The sequence below is a fragment of the Fukomys damarensis genome, unplaced genomic scaffold (assembly GCF_012274545.1).
Source record: "Fukomys damarensis isolate Sample0158 unplaced genomic scaffold, DMR_v1.0_HiC HiC_scaffold_18, whole genome shotgun sequence".
Taxonomy (NCBI): Eukaryota; Metazoa; Chordata; class Mammalia; order Rodentia; family Bathyergidae; genus Fukomys; species Fukomys damarensis.
The window spans coordinates 34,587,957-34,605,369 of record NW_022900930.1 but is presented as its reverse complement, the minus strand read 5'-3'; the positions used below and the strand labels follow the sequence as shown (position 1 = coordinate 34,605,369).

The following is a 17,413-nucleotide window of genomic DNA, read 5'->3' as shown; positions in this document are numbered from 1 at the left end:
TTTCCCCTTACCTCTGCCCTCCCTTCACCCCCTCCACCCTCCCTATTTACAAAGACTTTGTTTCCATTTTTTCATTTTCTCATATTTTTTCTTGTCCCTTATTTCCTTTCCCCTACCCTTCCCACTTCTCCTACACTTTAGCCCCTTTCTTCCTATTTAACATTATCAGTTATTCAATTTGTATACAGTTATACAATTTACACTTTTAGTTTTTTCACACCAGATGAGAACCAAGATCTGTCATGATGAATGTAACTGTACTGTATACTTAAAAAGTACCAATAAACTCAGTAAGATTAAAATTTTTTTCTTTTTAATGATGCCAGCCAGGGATCAAACCCAGGGCTTCTTACACATTAGGCCAAGTACTTCACTACTAAGCTAAACCCCCAGCCCCACACTTACAGAGATGGAACTATATGTTCAGGTTAACAGGATAATCCAGGAACCTGATCTTTAGATATGTGTTTTCAAAAATATTTCTAAAATACATAATAGACTTTCCTGTGTAATTAGAATATGCTACATTAATACTGGAAAATCTTATTTTCAAGGCATTGATCAGGGTATTATTTCTATTTTTAGTGGGATTATAAATACTGGAATAAATTACTTTATACAAGTAAGATAAAATAGGATCAAACCGCTTCGGAAATAAAATACTATATATCTGCTAGTTTATATTTATATATTTGCTTATATTTTCTATTAACAAGTATTATATTGTACTTTATAGCTTATTAAACAATTTCATCCTATTATTTAAATTTTAACTCCATAAAACTAATGTTAGAGACATGGAAATGGAATCAAAGTATTTTTTTCACCTCATTAAGTGATTTTTTATAAGTATATATTTGGGATATGTAATAATTACATTCATTTTGGGGAATTAATACAAACATACACACACACACACAGTATCTTGACCATATGTGATCCCCTTTTTCCCACCCTGCCCTCTCCCCCTTCTCCAGATGCTTATCCTCAACTCCTGCAGTACTCCTCCCACCCTGTTCCTTAACATCTCTCATTTATTTTTTTAACAAATTATTTATATTTTGAGTATCTCAAAATATGAGAGAAACCATGTGATATTTAATGTTTGGTTTATGTCACTTAACATTAGTCTCAAGAGTCATCCATTTCCTACAGATGATTCAAATTTATCTTTATGGTTGAGTAATACTCCATCATCTACATACACACACACCCCACATTTTCTTTATCCATTCATCTGTGGGTGGCTGTTCCTATAATTTATTGTGAATTAGGCTGCTGTATGCATATATCACTGTAGTATGACTTTAACTCTTTTGGGAAGATATCCAGGAGAGGTATGTATAACTAGGTCAAATGGAATTTCTATTTTTAGTATTTTGAGGCATCTTCATACTGATTTCCACTCTGGTTGTACCAGTTAACATTCCTACCAACAATGCAGAACAGTTGCCCTATTCCCACATCCTTGCCAATATTTGTTATTATTATTATTACTGGATTGTTGTCTTAATTTGTATTTCATTAATGGCCAAAGATACAGAGCATTTTTTCATGTACTTATTAGCTATGTGTACTTTTTCTTTTGAAAAGTGTTTATTAATTTCAATATGGTTTTTTAAAAAATTCTTTATATAGTCTTGATATTAGTCCCGTACCAAAGAAGTAGCTGTAAAAGTTTTTCCATTCTGTAGGTTGTCTCTTCACTCTTGACTGTTTCCTTTTTTGTGCAAAAACGTTTTAATTTGATATAATCCCAATTGTTGAATCTTGGATTTATTTCTTGAGCAACTAGGGTTCTGTTCAGAGATCCTCAACTGTGCCTATGTCTTCAGGTATTTTACCTATCTTATCTTGCAGGAGAGTTAACATTCCTGTTTTTATATTTTATTTTATTTTAGAATCTGGAGAAATGGGTCTAGATTCTTTTACAGATGGATAACCAGTTTTCCTAGCACCATTTGTTAAATACTCTTATCTTTTCTCCAGTGTTTGTTTTTAGTCCCTTTGTCAAAGATCAGATATCTAAGGAAAGGCTCATAGAGCTGTTTCTGTGTCTTTTATTTCATTGGGCTACATGTCTATTTTTTTTGCCAGGACTATGCTATTTTTATTATTGTAGCTTTATAATGTAACTTGAAATTCAGAATTGTAATGCCTTCCATTTTTCTCTTTTTGCTCAGGATTGCTTTGGCTTTAATGAGACTCTTCTAGTTTCTATAAATTTCAGGATTTTTTTTTTTAGTTCTGTAAAGAATACTGTTGGTATTTTTATTAGAGCCACATTACATCTATGTATCATTTTTGGTAATATGACCTCTGTTTTTTGATTCTGCCTATCTATGAATAAGGGATGTTGATTTTTGAATGTATTCTTTAATAATTTTATTCAGAGCGCTGTTGTCTTCATTATAGAGGCCTTCTACCTCCTTGGTTAGGTTGATTCTTAAGTATGTGTACAGTAGGCCCTTGACTTAGGAACTTGATTGTTTCCTGAGGGCTGGTTGTAACTCAAGTTGGTTGTAGTCAATACAGCTGAGATCTAGATGTTTACCTGGGTACATGCTATAGATAACAAGAGGCAGATGAATCTTCGTTTAAGTTAGTTAAACTAAGTTGTTCATGTCAGGCCAGTTGTACCTTGAGGATGCACTGTTTTATTTTTTTGAGCTACCATGAGTAGAAATATTTTCCTGATTTTATGGTTCATTATTGGTTTACAAGAATGCTATTGACTTCTGTATGCTGATTTTGTATCTTGTCACATTTCTGAATTTGTTTACTAGCACTATGAGTCTTCTGGTCGAGTCTTATTTTGCTTTTTAGGTCTTCTATGTAAGGGATCACATCATCTGCTTATTCCTCTTTTATTTCTTTCTCTTGACTGATTGCAATGGCCCAAGTTTCAAGTACTACATTGAAGAGGAGTGGTGAGAATGGACGTGCTTATTTTCATGATGATTTTAGATAGAATGCTTTCAGTTTTTCTGCATTTAATATGATGTTGGCTGTGGCTTTGTCATAATTGGCTTTTATTAGTTTGAGGTAAGGTTCTTATATAGTTATTTTCATCAGAGTATTTATCATGAATTTATTTTGCAAAAAAGCCTCCACTGAGATGATCATGTGATTTTTATCCTTGCTTCTATTTATATAATGATATTACATTTATTTATTTATGCATATGGTGCCATCCTTGCACTCCTAGGATGGAGCTGACATAGTGATGATGAGTGATTTTTTTTAATGATTTGTATTCTGCTAACAATTATCTTATTGAGGATTTTTGCATCTATGTTCATTAAGGGTATTAGCCTGCAGTTGTCTTTTTTTGTTGAGTCTTTGTCTGGTTTTGGTATCAGGGTCATGGTGGCTTTAAGGAATGAGTTTGGTCATGTTCCTTCCCTTTCAATTTCATGGCAGAGTTTGAGAAATATTAGTGTTAGTCCTTCTCTGAAGTTCTGATAAAATTCAGTAGTGAATCCATCAGGTCCTGGGTTTTTTTCAGTTGGTAGAGTTTATTACTGCCTCAATATCACTACTTGCTCTCAGTCTCTTCAGGATTTTTGTATCTTCTTGTTCAATTTTGGTAAATTATATTATCTAGGAATTTATCCACTTCTAGATTCTCCAATTTAATGGAATATGTTTTTGAAATAGTTTCTTTTAAACCCTTGGATTTTAATGGTGTCCACTATGATTTTTCCTTTTTCATTTATAATTGCATTGATACTCTTTAAGGGTTAAATCTGTATCTGAGACCATCTGGATGCACAAGTAGCTGGCATTTGGGTTGTAACTCAAGACTTTGCTCATAAGTTAAAACTAAAATTCTCGTAACCCAAGTTGTCCATATGTCAGGCCAGTTGTAACTTGAAGATCCAGTATACCTGTATGCTACTTTAAGTGAAAGAAGCAAGTTTTAAAAGAATGTGTTTCTTGGGTGTTGTAGAAGTGGTGCCAATTTTAAGGTACTTTAAAATCAGGTCCTGAATTCACTTTTCATTTAGCTTTATTATAGAACCTTGAGCAAAATGTAGACATTTTTAAAGACAAATATCAAGTGAAATTTCCTATATTAATACACAGTGACACTTTAAAACATAACTTCATTTTCAGATTTTTAAATTAATACTGAATGCTTCTAATTCTTAAAATCCAATTATCTCATCAACTAGTAATTAAAAGAACACATAACAGTTAACTTTAATCACCAGCTTGACTGGATTAAGATAAGACTAGCAGATTAGTAAAGCATATTGTTGGGGGCGTCTTGGGAGTATCCAGACATGACTGGCAAGTATATCAGCAAATTGAGGGAGCAAGGCATGTACTGATTGTGGGTGGCATCATTCGATAGTCTTGCAGCCTAGATGGAGCAAAAAGGGGAAGAAGGAGAAATTGGCCTGTGTTTTGAAAAGCTCCATTCTGCTCGAGTGGGTGCATTTTTTGCTATTACCAACTCCTGTAGACACTAGACTCCAGCTTATTTAATCTCTACACACAGATTCAAACAGTAACTCTCTGGGGGGCTTCCAGGCCTTCAGTCTCAGACTGGCATTGCATCCTTGGTGCCTCTTAATCTGAGGTTTCCAGCTTCTTGGAATGAGCAGCTACTGGATCCTCTAGCTCTCTAGCAAGCAGAAGGCCATTATGGACTCTCCTGCTTCTGATCCTGTGATCCTACTTACTTAATAAATCCCTTCACAGTTTGGAAGGAGTGACCTTTTCATCTTTTATTCTTCTATACTGACCATACTCATTAAATACTTTGTGTGTTTTTAATACCCTTATTGGTAAAAAATAACATTCAGCACCTTTATGGTTAACAAACTGCTGGGTAAGTTTTTTCTCCAACATTTTAATAACATATATTTTCAATATATACATATATTTTTCTATTAATTCTGTTCTTTTGGAGAATTCTATGCAATACAGAACACAAGTCACAAATAAGGTACAATTCACTCAATTAAAAATGGATGATTTTATTAAATTATTGGGAAGAAAACTTAGCACTTTTTCAATGATGTTGCAGTATACTGTGGCCAATAGGGAGATTAAAACCACAAAATCAAAATACAATGGTACTTCAGTTCATGAACTTAATTTGTTCTATGATTTTGGAAAAGACAGCCACTTTTGTGTTCATGTAGGAAAGATGGCTCTGGTCATGTTTGTCACAAAAGTTTGCCAAGTGCTTCTGTTTGTGAACCAAATGCTTTGCAAACAAAAACTGAGGTACCACTGTATTTAAAGACCGCTGTCAAAAGAATCAAACATAGAAAGGTAACTTTTCCTCCAAACTGTGAGATAAATCTACAGAGCTCTGTTAAAAATGAAAAACAAGTAAGGCTGAAGATTTAGTTCAATGGTGCTGTGCCTGCCTTGCATGTGCAAGGTCCTGAGTTCAGTCAGTCTCTGGTACCAGAAAAAACATTTTTTAAAAAGTCAACTTTAGAAATAAAGTTTCATTAGAAATTTAAAAAGCAATGAGCAAAGCTTAAGAGAAACAGAAAAATAAAATGGGTCAGATGCAGTTATCCTGGCTTATGCAGGTTTTAAGCAGACAAACAGAAGTTGTTTATATTTAAAGGCAAAGGCAAAAAAGCAGGAAGAAATTTAAAATATTATAAATCATACAAATTCTAATTCACTCATTCTCAGAGTGATTTGAATACATCATACATTTATAAATACTTTATTCAAGGATATTTTTATTTTATTTACCCAAAAGCCTTATAACATTTCTCTGAGCTGGCTACTGTAACATTTGCAGGCTATTATTGAAGCAGTTAAAGGAGGATTTTTATCTAAGGGGCCACTACTCTTCATAGCTCTCAGAAGCTTGTCAGTTACATTTCCTCCCTGAAATCTAGACTCCTCATGAATCACAAGGAAAGGAATTTTATAAAAGCAATCAAATTACATTGAGAACACACATGCAGGATGTGAGAGCGACCTGGCTGCAACATCTGTTATCCCACTGATCGCCAGGGTTGATTCAGCTAGCTAGGTGGGTATCCCCTTCCTCCCTCACTGCTCTATGTGCCTCCCCCTCCCAAAGCTGCCTACTCAGTCCAAGAGAGCAATGATCCCCTATAGAGGAGGACCATTTCTTTGATCAAGGATATACGAGCAGCTGTGCTCCCATGCTAGACTCTCCAAACAAGCTCTCATAACACACACGCACACACACACATGCACACATGCATTGTAACCTCTCTATCCCACACAAACAAAACCACTAGCATGTATGCCAACTCCCTGATGCCATGGCCATGAAATCAGACATGAAGGGAAAAAATAGGTGGAGCTTTCTGGTCATTTTTCGGAAGAAGTATAGGATATTAATTACTCATAATTTCTCACTGTAATCTTTGTATCATATGCTATTCTACTATTAAACAGCTTCCTAACATTCATTCATTTAACCAATATTTACTAAGCACTGACTATATGCAAGCCAGGGTACCAATACTCAGTGGTAAATAAGACAATGAACACTAACAGAAATCATTTTCTCATATCTCAAACGAAATTTACTATATAATTTAGAGGTAGATGTACATTATCAAAATTTCACAACCATGCTTTAAGTTGTAAAAAGTTAAAAAGTAGTGAAAAGTCAGGTACAGATCATTTTCTTTTTCTGTTTGTTTGGTACCAGGGATCGAACTCGGGTTCTTGAGCTTGCAAGGCAGGTGGCGGAACCACTGAGCTAAATCCCTGGCCCCCAGATCATTTTTAAAAATGTCTAGATAAGTTATTCTCTTTAGAATATTATTTAAAATATCAATTCAGAAATTACATTAATGCTGGTGTTTATGAAGGACATTATGCTTACATGTCTTCAGAATCCGAAGGTCCTTCTTTAATTTGCTCATCTTCAATTTCATCAATTTCAAGATTGTCTTGATGAACATCTCCTACAGTGGGAACATCCATGAGGCTTCTGAACAGCTTTGAGAGATCGGGAAGTGAACACGTCCTCAACAACTAAAACGAGTCAACAGATTACTTATTAGAAGTAAGAGAATTCAAAGTAAAAAAAAATTAAAGCTAATAATAATTATATATTTATCATACATTAAGAACTAGAAGTAAAGGATTCAAAGGTAAGTTGCCCAAGGTTAGAACCTAATTCTTTTAAATTTCAGCTTGGTATTTTTTCACAGAATAAACCAAACTTGTGAGTTACGATTGGGTTTTAACACAAAGAAATTAATTTAAGTTACCTCTAAATGGTTAGGAGAGGTGTTTATTTAAGTATATACCTAATGGTATATATTTAGGTATATACCTAATGAACTGGACATGTCAGAAATCAGTCAGTGCTAGAAAATTCCCATGTCTTCCTTTTTCACTTGTGGCCCATGTTTTTCCACTTTCATGATATTTGTGAGTGGCTCTTTCACCTTCCTATAGTCAGTTCTCCCCATATAAGTCTTGCTGAAATACTGGAGTACATTCTTTGAAGTGGGGCAAAGCAGAATCACACAAATATTGACCCTTGGTAGTGTTTGATCATTGGAGTTGCTGGCCAGTTAACACTGGTTGAATCTGGGAGCTCAAATCAGCATAAAGGAAAGCCTAGCACTGCTTCCAAGGGCTTGAGATTGTGAGTGGAAGGCTGGAAGCACAAAGCACTTGATGTTAATGATAAGAATCACTTACACTAGCAACTAGGAGGAACTCAGCCAATTGTGTTAAGAAAAAAAACAAACAAACCAGCACACAGTTGAGGTGGTGAAAATTTAAATTTCTGTTGGATAAGAACACAGATAATAGGAATAGATCATTTGCCAACCTTTCAACAATTAGAATGTGATGATAGGCAGGGATATGAAACACATAGCCATCTTTGGGGTGGGTTAACCCTAAGGGAATTTGTGAGTTTTGTAACATGATTACTAAGGTTCTGATAAGGACTCTACAACAGATGGAAGACTTTAAAGAAAATACGATGTTTAGCATATTAATGAAAATTCATATATGTGGCCAGTTTTATTAGTACAATCTGTTTTTCAGAAAAATAAAGGATACATTCCCATTAAACATAATTTACATATTATAGCACTCAAGAGAAAAATAATCATGAGTTACAAGTTGGTAAAGTTGGTAAAGATAGGTGAAGATATACTGCATTAGACCATCTAATAATGATACCGAAAGTATTTCTTTTGCCGATTTTCCACTGTCAGGAGAATTTATCCTTAATAGTTTATGCTTTTAATAATGTATACTGCAAGCCAACAATATATAAAATAAATGACTAGCAAGTTTCCTTAGGTAAATACCAACTGGCAAAAATAAACAGCACACATTCATTATGCACCTAAATCTTATGAGGCTACATGAAAGGATGTAATTTTTTTTAGGCTGAGAAAAATTTTAGCCAGCCCTAGTAAAATAGTCTCAATTCTAGATTATTCCTTTTACCAATTACAATAACTTTCTAAACCTATCATTAAAAAATACAGTCAGAAAAAAATTTCAAGTGGTCATGTAATCTGACAGCCTGCCTCTTAGAATAGATATATACTCAACTACAAATCTGGCAGATATCAAAAAATAAACTCTTAATGTATACCTCACTCCTGAATAAGATTGTGTTGTTCTTAAATAGAATCTTTACCTTCAATCAAAAATTAGCCACCCTGGGCCAGGAATTTAGCTCAGTGGTTCTAGCACCTGCCTCACAAACACAAGGACCGGAGTTTGATCCCTGGTACCAAAAAAAAAAAAAAAAAAAAAAAAAAAAAAAAAAAAAAAAAAAAAAAAAAAAAAAAAAAAAAAAAAAAAAAAAAGCCACTATACCTGCTAATATTCAGTTTTAATATAAGAAATATATTAACTCATCCATAATATACTGTCAGTTTTTTTGGGGGGGGGATTCTTTGGACCATGAACATATACACAGTATTTGGTATAATTATAAAATCAAACAAGACAGTAATGTTTTATGAAACCATAAAACATTTTTAAAGTGCATGCTATCTTTAGTTTTCAGTTACTTTTCTTATAAAAAATAAAAGGAATCACATACAATAGTTAATGAATGAATAATAAAGTATTAGCTTCATTAATAACATTTTATATCAAATTCAACTTCAAATAATTCTATTAACTCACTTTTCATCTTTAGAATATTTCATATAAATATGAATTGGTAATGGTCAGGTATATTATAAATCAGTTTATGAAGGGCACATTTGTTGAGCCTGTATTTATAGCAATTAAACTATAACACTGTTCTCTCAAAATAGCTTCTATAAATATTTACTCTTCAACATATAAACCTAATTTAATTTAAAACAAAAATTTTCAATACTTATCAAAGGCAAAAATTATGTAAGAATAGGTGCTTTAGCAAATTTCAAGAATTAACTCTTAAGGCACACGTGCTCCTTATGAATCTTCTTCCCATCTTGTATTTGCTAGAAAAAAAATAAATGCTCAAATTTTCCCACTGCCCAGTTTTTCCACTCCACTCTCAAGACAAGAAGAATATAAGCACAATACATCTGGTCTCTCTCCATCCTTTATTCACTATTCTGTAATAGCAGGAAGAATAACAGACTAAAAGACAAACTTGAGAGAAGATGATAATAAAGTGCACACCTTCTCCTGCTGTCTTGACATGAAGTGTAGGTATCCCACTTCCCTGTTGCCTTGTGGTGAGAAAACAGGTCAGGTCAGGCCAATGCCTGCCTGCTGAGTGCAAGCCAGGTCTAATTTTCAAAGTCTCTTCAAAACCAGATCTTAAAGGGCATAAAGCTCACTACTGAGAGTTAAGGTTTGTTCTGCAGACTCCAAGGATCTCAAGACCAGTCACCACAGAAAAATATCAACCAGCACAACTTTGAATAAAACTAGGCCTGATTTTCTTGCTAGCTTTATTGTAAATAAAACTAGTACAGTATTATGACTGACTCTTACATTATTATCTTAACTGGCCACAGAGTTGAAGTGTGGTTAAGAAGTAATTAACACAACTTCTTTCAGTTTTCGTAGGATTATAAATCAATAGGATCCTAAAATAATATTACTGTATTTTGATGGGAAAAGTTTCCTCTTATAAAGTCAGAATAAATGCAAAATGTTGATTTAATCTTTAGAAGTATATGTTGGCCTTCCCTACATTATGAAAGCATGCGTCCCAGCCAGGAGTAATCTCTAAGTAATTACCCAATGACTAGTCCCTCTTGACTAGGAGGAAAAATGGTACTCTCACATAAATCCTCTTCCTTTTTTTTTTTTTTTTTTTTTTTGAGAGAGTCTTTCTATGTAGTTCAGGCTGGTCTTGAACTCACCATGTAGCCCAGGATGGCCTTGAACTCACAGTGAACCTCCTGCCTCAGCCTCCTAAGCTCTGGGATTATAGGTGGCTGTGTGCCACCATGACTGACAGATAAACTTTTTGTTTGATCAGCTTTCCCAATGATTTTCCAAATTATTTATAATTAATATGTAATTGCAATTGTTTACATTTACTGTGTAATATATTTTATTATCTATACTCCTCAATTAGAAGATTGTTTGACTTAACACTATAATAATCCCAGCATTTAGAAAGGTACAAGCATTCAATCAATATCTGTTACTAGATGAATGTGCTAACAATAGCGTATGAAAGAGTGAGAAGTGGAGGGTGGGTGTTTCTACAAATTCATCCTGCAGCCACTAGTGAGGATAACCTAACATCCTTAAACACTCTACACTTCACGGGCCAGGGATTTAGCTCAGTGGTTCTGCTGCTTGCCTCACAAGTGCAAGGTTTCGAGTTCGATCCCTGGTATCCCCCCCAAACATAAACACTCTACACTTGCAAATAAACAATGATCTCTAGAATAAACTCATCACTGGCTTTAAATCAAGTATCATCTCTTTACTAGTTTTGTTTTTCTGAAGGTGGAACACTGTTCTCCCACACTGATGTCCACTTGAGGTTTTTTTTTTTCCCATTGAGTTTATTGGTACATTCTAGGTATACAGTACAGTTACATTCATCACTGGGATCTTGTACCTTTACATGACAGGTCTTGATTCTCATTTTTTTCCCCTTACCCCTGCCCTCCCTTCCCTATTTACAAATACTTTATTTCCATTTTTTCATTTTCTCATATTTTTTCTTTTCCCTTATTTCCTTTCCCCTACCCTTCCCACTTCCCCTAAACCTTTTGCACTTTTTTTCCTACTGAGTACTTTTTATCAGACATATTTGCAGTGCATAATGCTTACATTCCTCATGTGAAGTTGGAATGCGTTCATGACACATCTCAGTCCCTTTTTTTAATCCCCTTTCCCTCTACTCTCCATCCTGTTTGAGAAAAATCTAGCCTCATTTATTTTTCTCTTTATTTATAATTTGGTTTTGGCCAGAGATTTAGCTCAGTGGCACCAGTGCCTGCCTGGCAATTCCAAGGTCCTGAGTTTCATCCCCAGTTACACACACACACACACACACACACACACACACACACACACAAAGTATAATTTGGTTTTTATAAGAGAAATCAAATGATATCAAAGTACATCTATTTTCCTACAAATAATGCAAGTTTATCTTTCTATATGGCAGAGTAGTACTTTATTGTGTGTAAATACCACATTTTCTTCATTCATTTGCTGATGGACATATCTGCAGCTCCCAAGACTTATCTGTTATGAACTGTGCTGCTATCAACACGGGTATAAATTTCTAATTTTAGTTTTTTGAAGAATCTCCACATTGATTTCCAACTCTGGAAGAAAGACAGTCTCTTCAATAAATGGTATTGGGAAAACTGACTACTCACATGCAGAAGACTGAATTTAGACCAGTATCATTCACCACGTACTAAGCTAAAATCAAAATGGATCAAAGAACTAAATGTTAAAACAGAAACACTTACACATCTAGAATATAAATTAGGTAAAATTCTTTAATTAATAGGCATAGACAAGGACTATCTGAACAGAACCTGGTTACACAGGAAATAGAATCAACAAAATGAGAGCATATTAAATAAAACCTTCTGCCCAGCAAAAGGAACAACAGAGTGAAAAGAAAACCTACCGAGAATGAATTTCTGCCTGCTATTCCTTAGACAGATGACTAATATCTAGAATATATAAAAAACTAAAAAAAATTAAGACCTCCCAAAATAAAAAAACCTAGTCAAAAAATGGGCACATGAAATGAACAGACATTTCACAGAAGAGTAAGTACAAATAGCCAATAAATACATGAAGAAATGCTCAACATCACTGGCCAATAAAGAAATGGATATTAAAACAACACTGAGATTCCATCTTACTCCAGAAACAAATGACCATATCAAGAAATCAAATGATGCTGGGGATTTAGCTCAGTGGTTCTGCCACCTGCCTTGTGAATGCAAGGACCGAGTTTGATCCCTGGTACCAAAAAAAAAAAAAAAAAAAAAAAAAAAAAAAAAAAAAAAAAAAAAAAAAAAAAAGAAAAAAAAAAAAAAAAAAAAAAAAAAAGAAAAGAAAAAGAAAGAAAGAAAGAAATCAAATGATAACAAACGCTGGTGAGACTTTGGGGGAAAAAAGGAATCTCTCTACACTGTTGGTGGGAATGTAAACTGATTTCTACTTTTATTTTTACTTTTTAAAAAATATGTTGCACTTTTCTGTGAAGATTCCTTTTTGAAATTTTTTTACTCATTAAGTTTATTGGTACATTTTAGGTATACAATATGATGACATTCATCATTGGGAATTTGTACCTTTACATGATCTATCTTGGTTCTTGGTTTTTTTCCCCATTCCCATGCCCTCCCTTCAACTCCTCCAACCCCTCCATATTTAAAAGATTTTCTTAGAAGTAAAAGCAGCAAATAAACATATGAAAAAATGTTCCACACCACCAGTCTTTCAAGAGGTGCAGATGAAAATAACACTGAGATTCCACTTCATCCCAGAAAGAATGGCTGCTATCAAGAAATCAACCAATAATAAATATTGGTGGGGTTGTAGGGAGACAGAAACCCTTCTTCACTGCTGCTGGGAGTGCAGACTGGTGCAACCACCATGGGAATCAATATGGAGACACCTCAAACAACTAGGATTAGAAGTCCCATTTGACCCAGCTATCCCTCTGCTGGGTATCTTCCCAAAAGAATTAAAAGAATCATACCACTGTGATATATGCTCACCCATGTTTATAGTGGCACAGTTTGTAATAGCTAAAATTTGGAAGCAGCCTAATTGCCCATTAACTGGAGACTGGATAAAGAAGATGTGTGTGTGTGTGTGTGTGTGTGTGTGTGTGGGTGTGCATGTGATTTAATAAAATGGAGTACTACTTTGCCATGAACAATAAACTAGACATTTATAGCTAAATGGATGCACAATGAGGACATACTCAAGTGAAATTAATAGGACACGCATATAAATACCGAATAGTTTCTCTGGTGTGATAAACTAAAAGTGTAAATAAGAATCAAAATACATAGTTGATATTGTGTAATAGGAAAAAAGGTCTAAAGGTATAGGGGAAGTAGGAGGGGTAGGGAAAGGTAAAGAGGGATAAGAAAAATAGAAGAAAAGAAAAAAATGGAAACAAAGTCTTTGTAAATAGGGAAGGGTGGAGAGGGGAAGGGAAGTCAGGGGAATGGGGGAAAAATACGAACCAAGATTGTTCACATAAAGGTAGAAGATCCCAAAGATGAATGTAACTATATCATATACCTAAAATGTACCAATAAAGAAAAATAAATAAATAAAAGATTTTGTTTCCATTTTTCCCTTTTCTCATATTTATTTCTTTCCCTTCTACTTTTAACAGCCTCCTTATAAAAGATTTTTAAGCAAAATTTACCACTGGTGAATTCCCCCAATGAGACAAAGCAAACGAAAGGTATGTGTTAGAGAATAAACTTTAAACTATGTTTCATCTTTACCTTCTACTGTTGGACTTTTTTGCCTATACTTTTATCAAAATAAAGTCATATTTAGTATGTCATAAAGCAATAATGCATAAGAAAGTTCTAACAAACATTCTATTCATAGATTATTCAGAAAATATTGAGCATTACCATGTATTACATACTAGACATATCACAGTGATAGAAAATAGATCCGGATCTTCCTTTATGAAACTTTCAGCGTAGAAAAATCATGACTTGTAATTCTGAACCTACAGAAGCTCTCATCCCCAAATCAGAGAACAGCTGTATCCACAGAAAAGATAAAGGCTTTACATAAATTCCATAAACCACAGATCTTGGCTGGAATGAGAGTAAGGAATGGGGGAAGGAGGGAGGAGGAAGGAGAGGAAAGGCGAAAGGAAAGAGACAGTGGGAAGAGAGCAGGACAGAGAGAGAGAGGGAAAGGAAGTTAGGGATGGAGGGAGAGAAGTTGACTGATCGGGATTGGGATGAGATTCTGAATTTCAGTTAATTCACTGAATAAACAGAAGAACCTAAATACTTCAAAGATTCTTGTGGTCCATGAGCTAGAACTTTGCAAATCTGTTCACTCAAAAGCAAAAAACTCTCGAAGTTTTTGAACAGTATGCCCAAATTTTAGAGCATTTTCCTCTATAACAAATTCCAAAGTTTCTCTGGCAAATTTTACCATAAGACAAACATGGCAAAAAAAAAAAAAAATTCTTTACCTCTGTTAATCTATGGAGAAATATGGGATAAACAGTAAGAAAATACAATTTTTAGGAAAGAAAAGACTGTCTTGTCTTTTCTCTATGTAAATAAACTGGACTGATCTAATTCTGATTTCGTGTTACTCATCTGGCCCCCAAAATCTATGTTCACCCACTATGTAACCTTGAGAAATTCCCTCACCTTTCTGTGCTTTAATTTCCTCATATATAAAATAGGAATAATTTCAGTAATTACAGGGTATTTGAGGGATTTAAATTACTATATGTAAAGTAAGTAAAATAGAATTTAGCATACCATAAGTGCTCAATAGCCAGCTACAGTTATACTAATAATGGATATTATATTTTTATTTGAAAAATCAAAGTACATGAGAATGCTTTACAAGAGATATATGGTCTGATTTTTAAATACTGGGCAGGGATATAACTGAAATTTGGTACTTCTGTTTATTATCAGAGAGCAAAGTAAATATAGCAGCCTCTTTCCACAATTTAATCAACTGTTATCCAATAACCCTATAAGGAAATTAACTTGTCAATACTTATAATGTATTTGACAAAGTGTTCATAATGACAGTTCATTAGCAAGGCAGAAATGGGAGTGTATTAGTATTTTCCAAACCCGAGGAAGATGGCATATAACATGCTTTAAACATTCCAGGCCCCAGTGTGGTTAACTATGCTCTGTGGCAATGCTTTTTGTAGGGACTGCAGACCACCAACAGCAGAATCACTGACAGTCCATGTCACAAATGTATATTCCTGAGCTCTACTTCAAATATATTAAGACAGACATCCTTATATATGAGGTGCTCTGTGACTAAGACAAGTACCCCAGATGATGCCCATATTAAACTTTTAGAATTGCCAGTCTATGATTCAAAATAAACTGATAATTCAACACAGCAGAATGGACAAAAAAGCTTTCATGAATAAATCGCAGTTTAAAAAAGAATTAAGATGTGTTATGTACACGTATCAACCTTTCACAAGGACTATAATCATTATGTAGTGCAAACAAATGTCAAGAAGAAATTGTTTTTAAAAACTAAAAATAAGTTGTACTTTTGACTGGAAATTCCTGAATCCATCTTTAACAAAAATGGTTCACCATCTATCCAGACCAGTGTCTTAATGAAATCATAGCCATTTTCCATTATAGGTTACCAACCCTATCCTTGTAACTTTCTCACTTGATTTCTAAATTACACTGACCTTTGTCAATGAACAATATATATGCTCCTGCAGTCCGTACACTGAGTAACTATTGTTAAAAGCCAGTCTAAAATGGGACTATTTGAAATGCAAGCAGCTTATTCATTTGGTAAACAACAGTTTGCCCTTATATAAATAAGATCAAAAGAAAAACCACAACTTTAAATTATTCTATTTTGAGCTTTTACAAATTTACTCATGGAGATATTCACTTAATGTTATACCCTCATTTTTACTAAGTCACTCTACTATAACCATCTTATGTAATCTGCCACTGTACAGTAGAAATGGTCACAAAGGAGAAACTTCTTAGAGAAGTTGCAAGAACAACTTTTCTCATGAACAATTTATATTTTCTCTCCTTTGAGGAATATCAGTTTATAATTTTCTTTTTAATTACCACATAGATAAATCTTATATTCAATGTTTACAGCTATGTATAACAGCTGCTTATTGCTTACTGGTTTGTAATGCACATTTTTCAGTACAATGTATTTATTTATCGGGACATAATCTTCAATTCTTCTTGTCTGAAGCAGGATATAAATAAATACTGTAAAAGGAAGAGCAGACTCCTGGTAACTCTGCATTCTCCAAAACCATCACTTACAGCCTCTCTAATGGATGGTGGAAATCAAGGCATTATTCTGATTGCCAGTCCTAGAGTGATCAACTAAGCCACTAATTACTATTGGTCTGAGTATTGAAACATGCAATTCAGTTTACTATCATTATATTCTGGATTCTGTAAAAACAACTATTTAAAGTACATTTAAAAATGACTTAGTATCATGATCCAAAGCACATTTCCAGATCTGAGGATGGTGTCTAAAGAGGCGCTTTAAAGTGGAGAATTAGGGACATGGACAAGTGGACAAGGAGGACTCGAGCAACAACAGTTCCAGTCTCATCTCTTAAAGATGTGTTCTTTTATTTGGGGGGAAATGCTCCCGAAAAAGGGAGAAAGGATACTACAAATTGAAAAGTTCTGCTTAGGAACAAGAATGACTGGACTCTTACTTCTTTTACACTTCACAGAACTAGCTGTAATTCCTTAAACATTATGATGGTCCCATGCTAGTTTGTTTTGCTTTAAATATTTTCTGCATTCTAGTCACCATACAAACTTTTTCAGAAACCTACTTTTACTTGTTCTAAGATAAACTAAACATTCCTTCTTTAGTGACCCCACCATCTCATGTTCATCTCTTCACTATAGAACTCATCAGAAGTGGTTTTCACTCTCAAGTCTTTAAGTACTTTATCATAACTATAATCCATTGCCTCACATATAGCAGAGCCCAAAGAATACAATTCTCATGTTAAATATCACAGGTAAATTTCTAGATGCAAAAATTTTTAATCCAAATAGTCTTATTTTTTATAATAATGCCTTTCAGAAACCAAATTTCCATCTATGTAGGATATTCAAAGATTAACTATTTGAGAATATAGTTTCACCTTATTTTTTCAGGTTTTTTGTTACCAGTTTTATTTATTTTTAACTGGCAAATAAAATCATAAAAATTTTCCATTTTAGGGGGGTAATCTGTAATATTTTCATGT

At 34.0% G+C, this 17,413-nt stretch overlaps 1 protein-coding gene across 10 annotated transcripts in view; it reads right to left on the bottom strand.

Moving 5' to 3' along the window:
• Nek1 (NIMA related kinase 1) overlaps nucleotides 1-17,413 on the bottom strand; it is a 149,127-nt gene that overhangs the window by 7,160 nt on the left and 124,554 nt on the right. For all 10 annotated transcript variants that reach the window (XM_010629848.3, XM_010629850.3, XM_010629847.3 and 7 more), the window contains one exon: nucleotides 6,848-6,999. In XM_010629848.3, coding sequence (XP_010628150.1) covers nucleotides 6,848-6,999 — 152 coding nt within the window. The remainder of the gene's footprint in view (nucleotides 1-6,847; nucleotides 7,000-17,413) is intronic.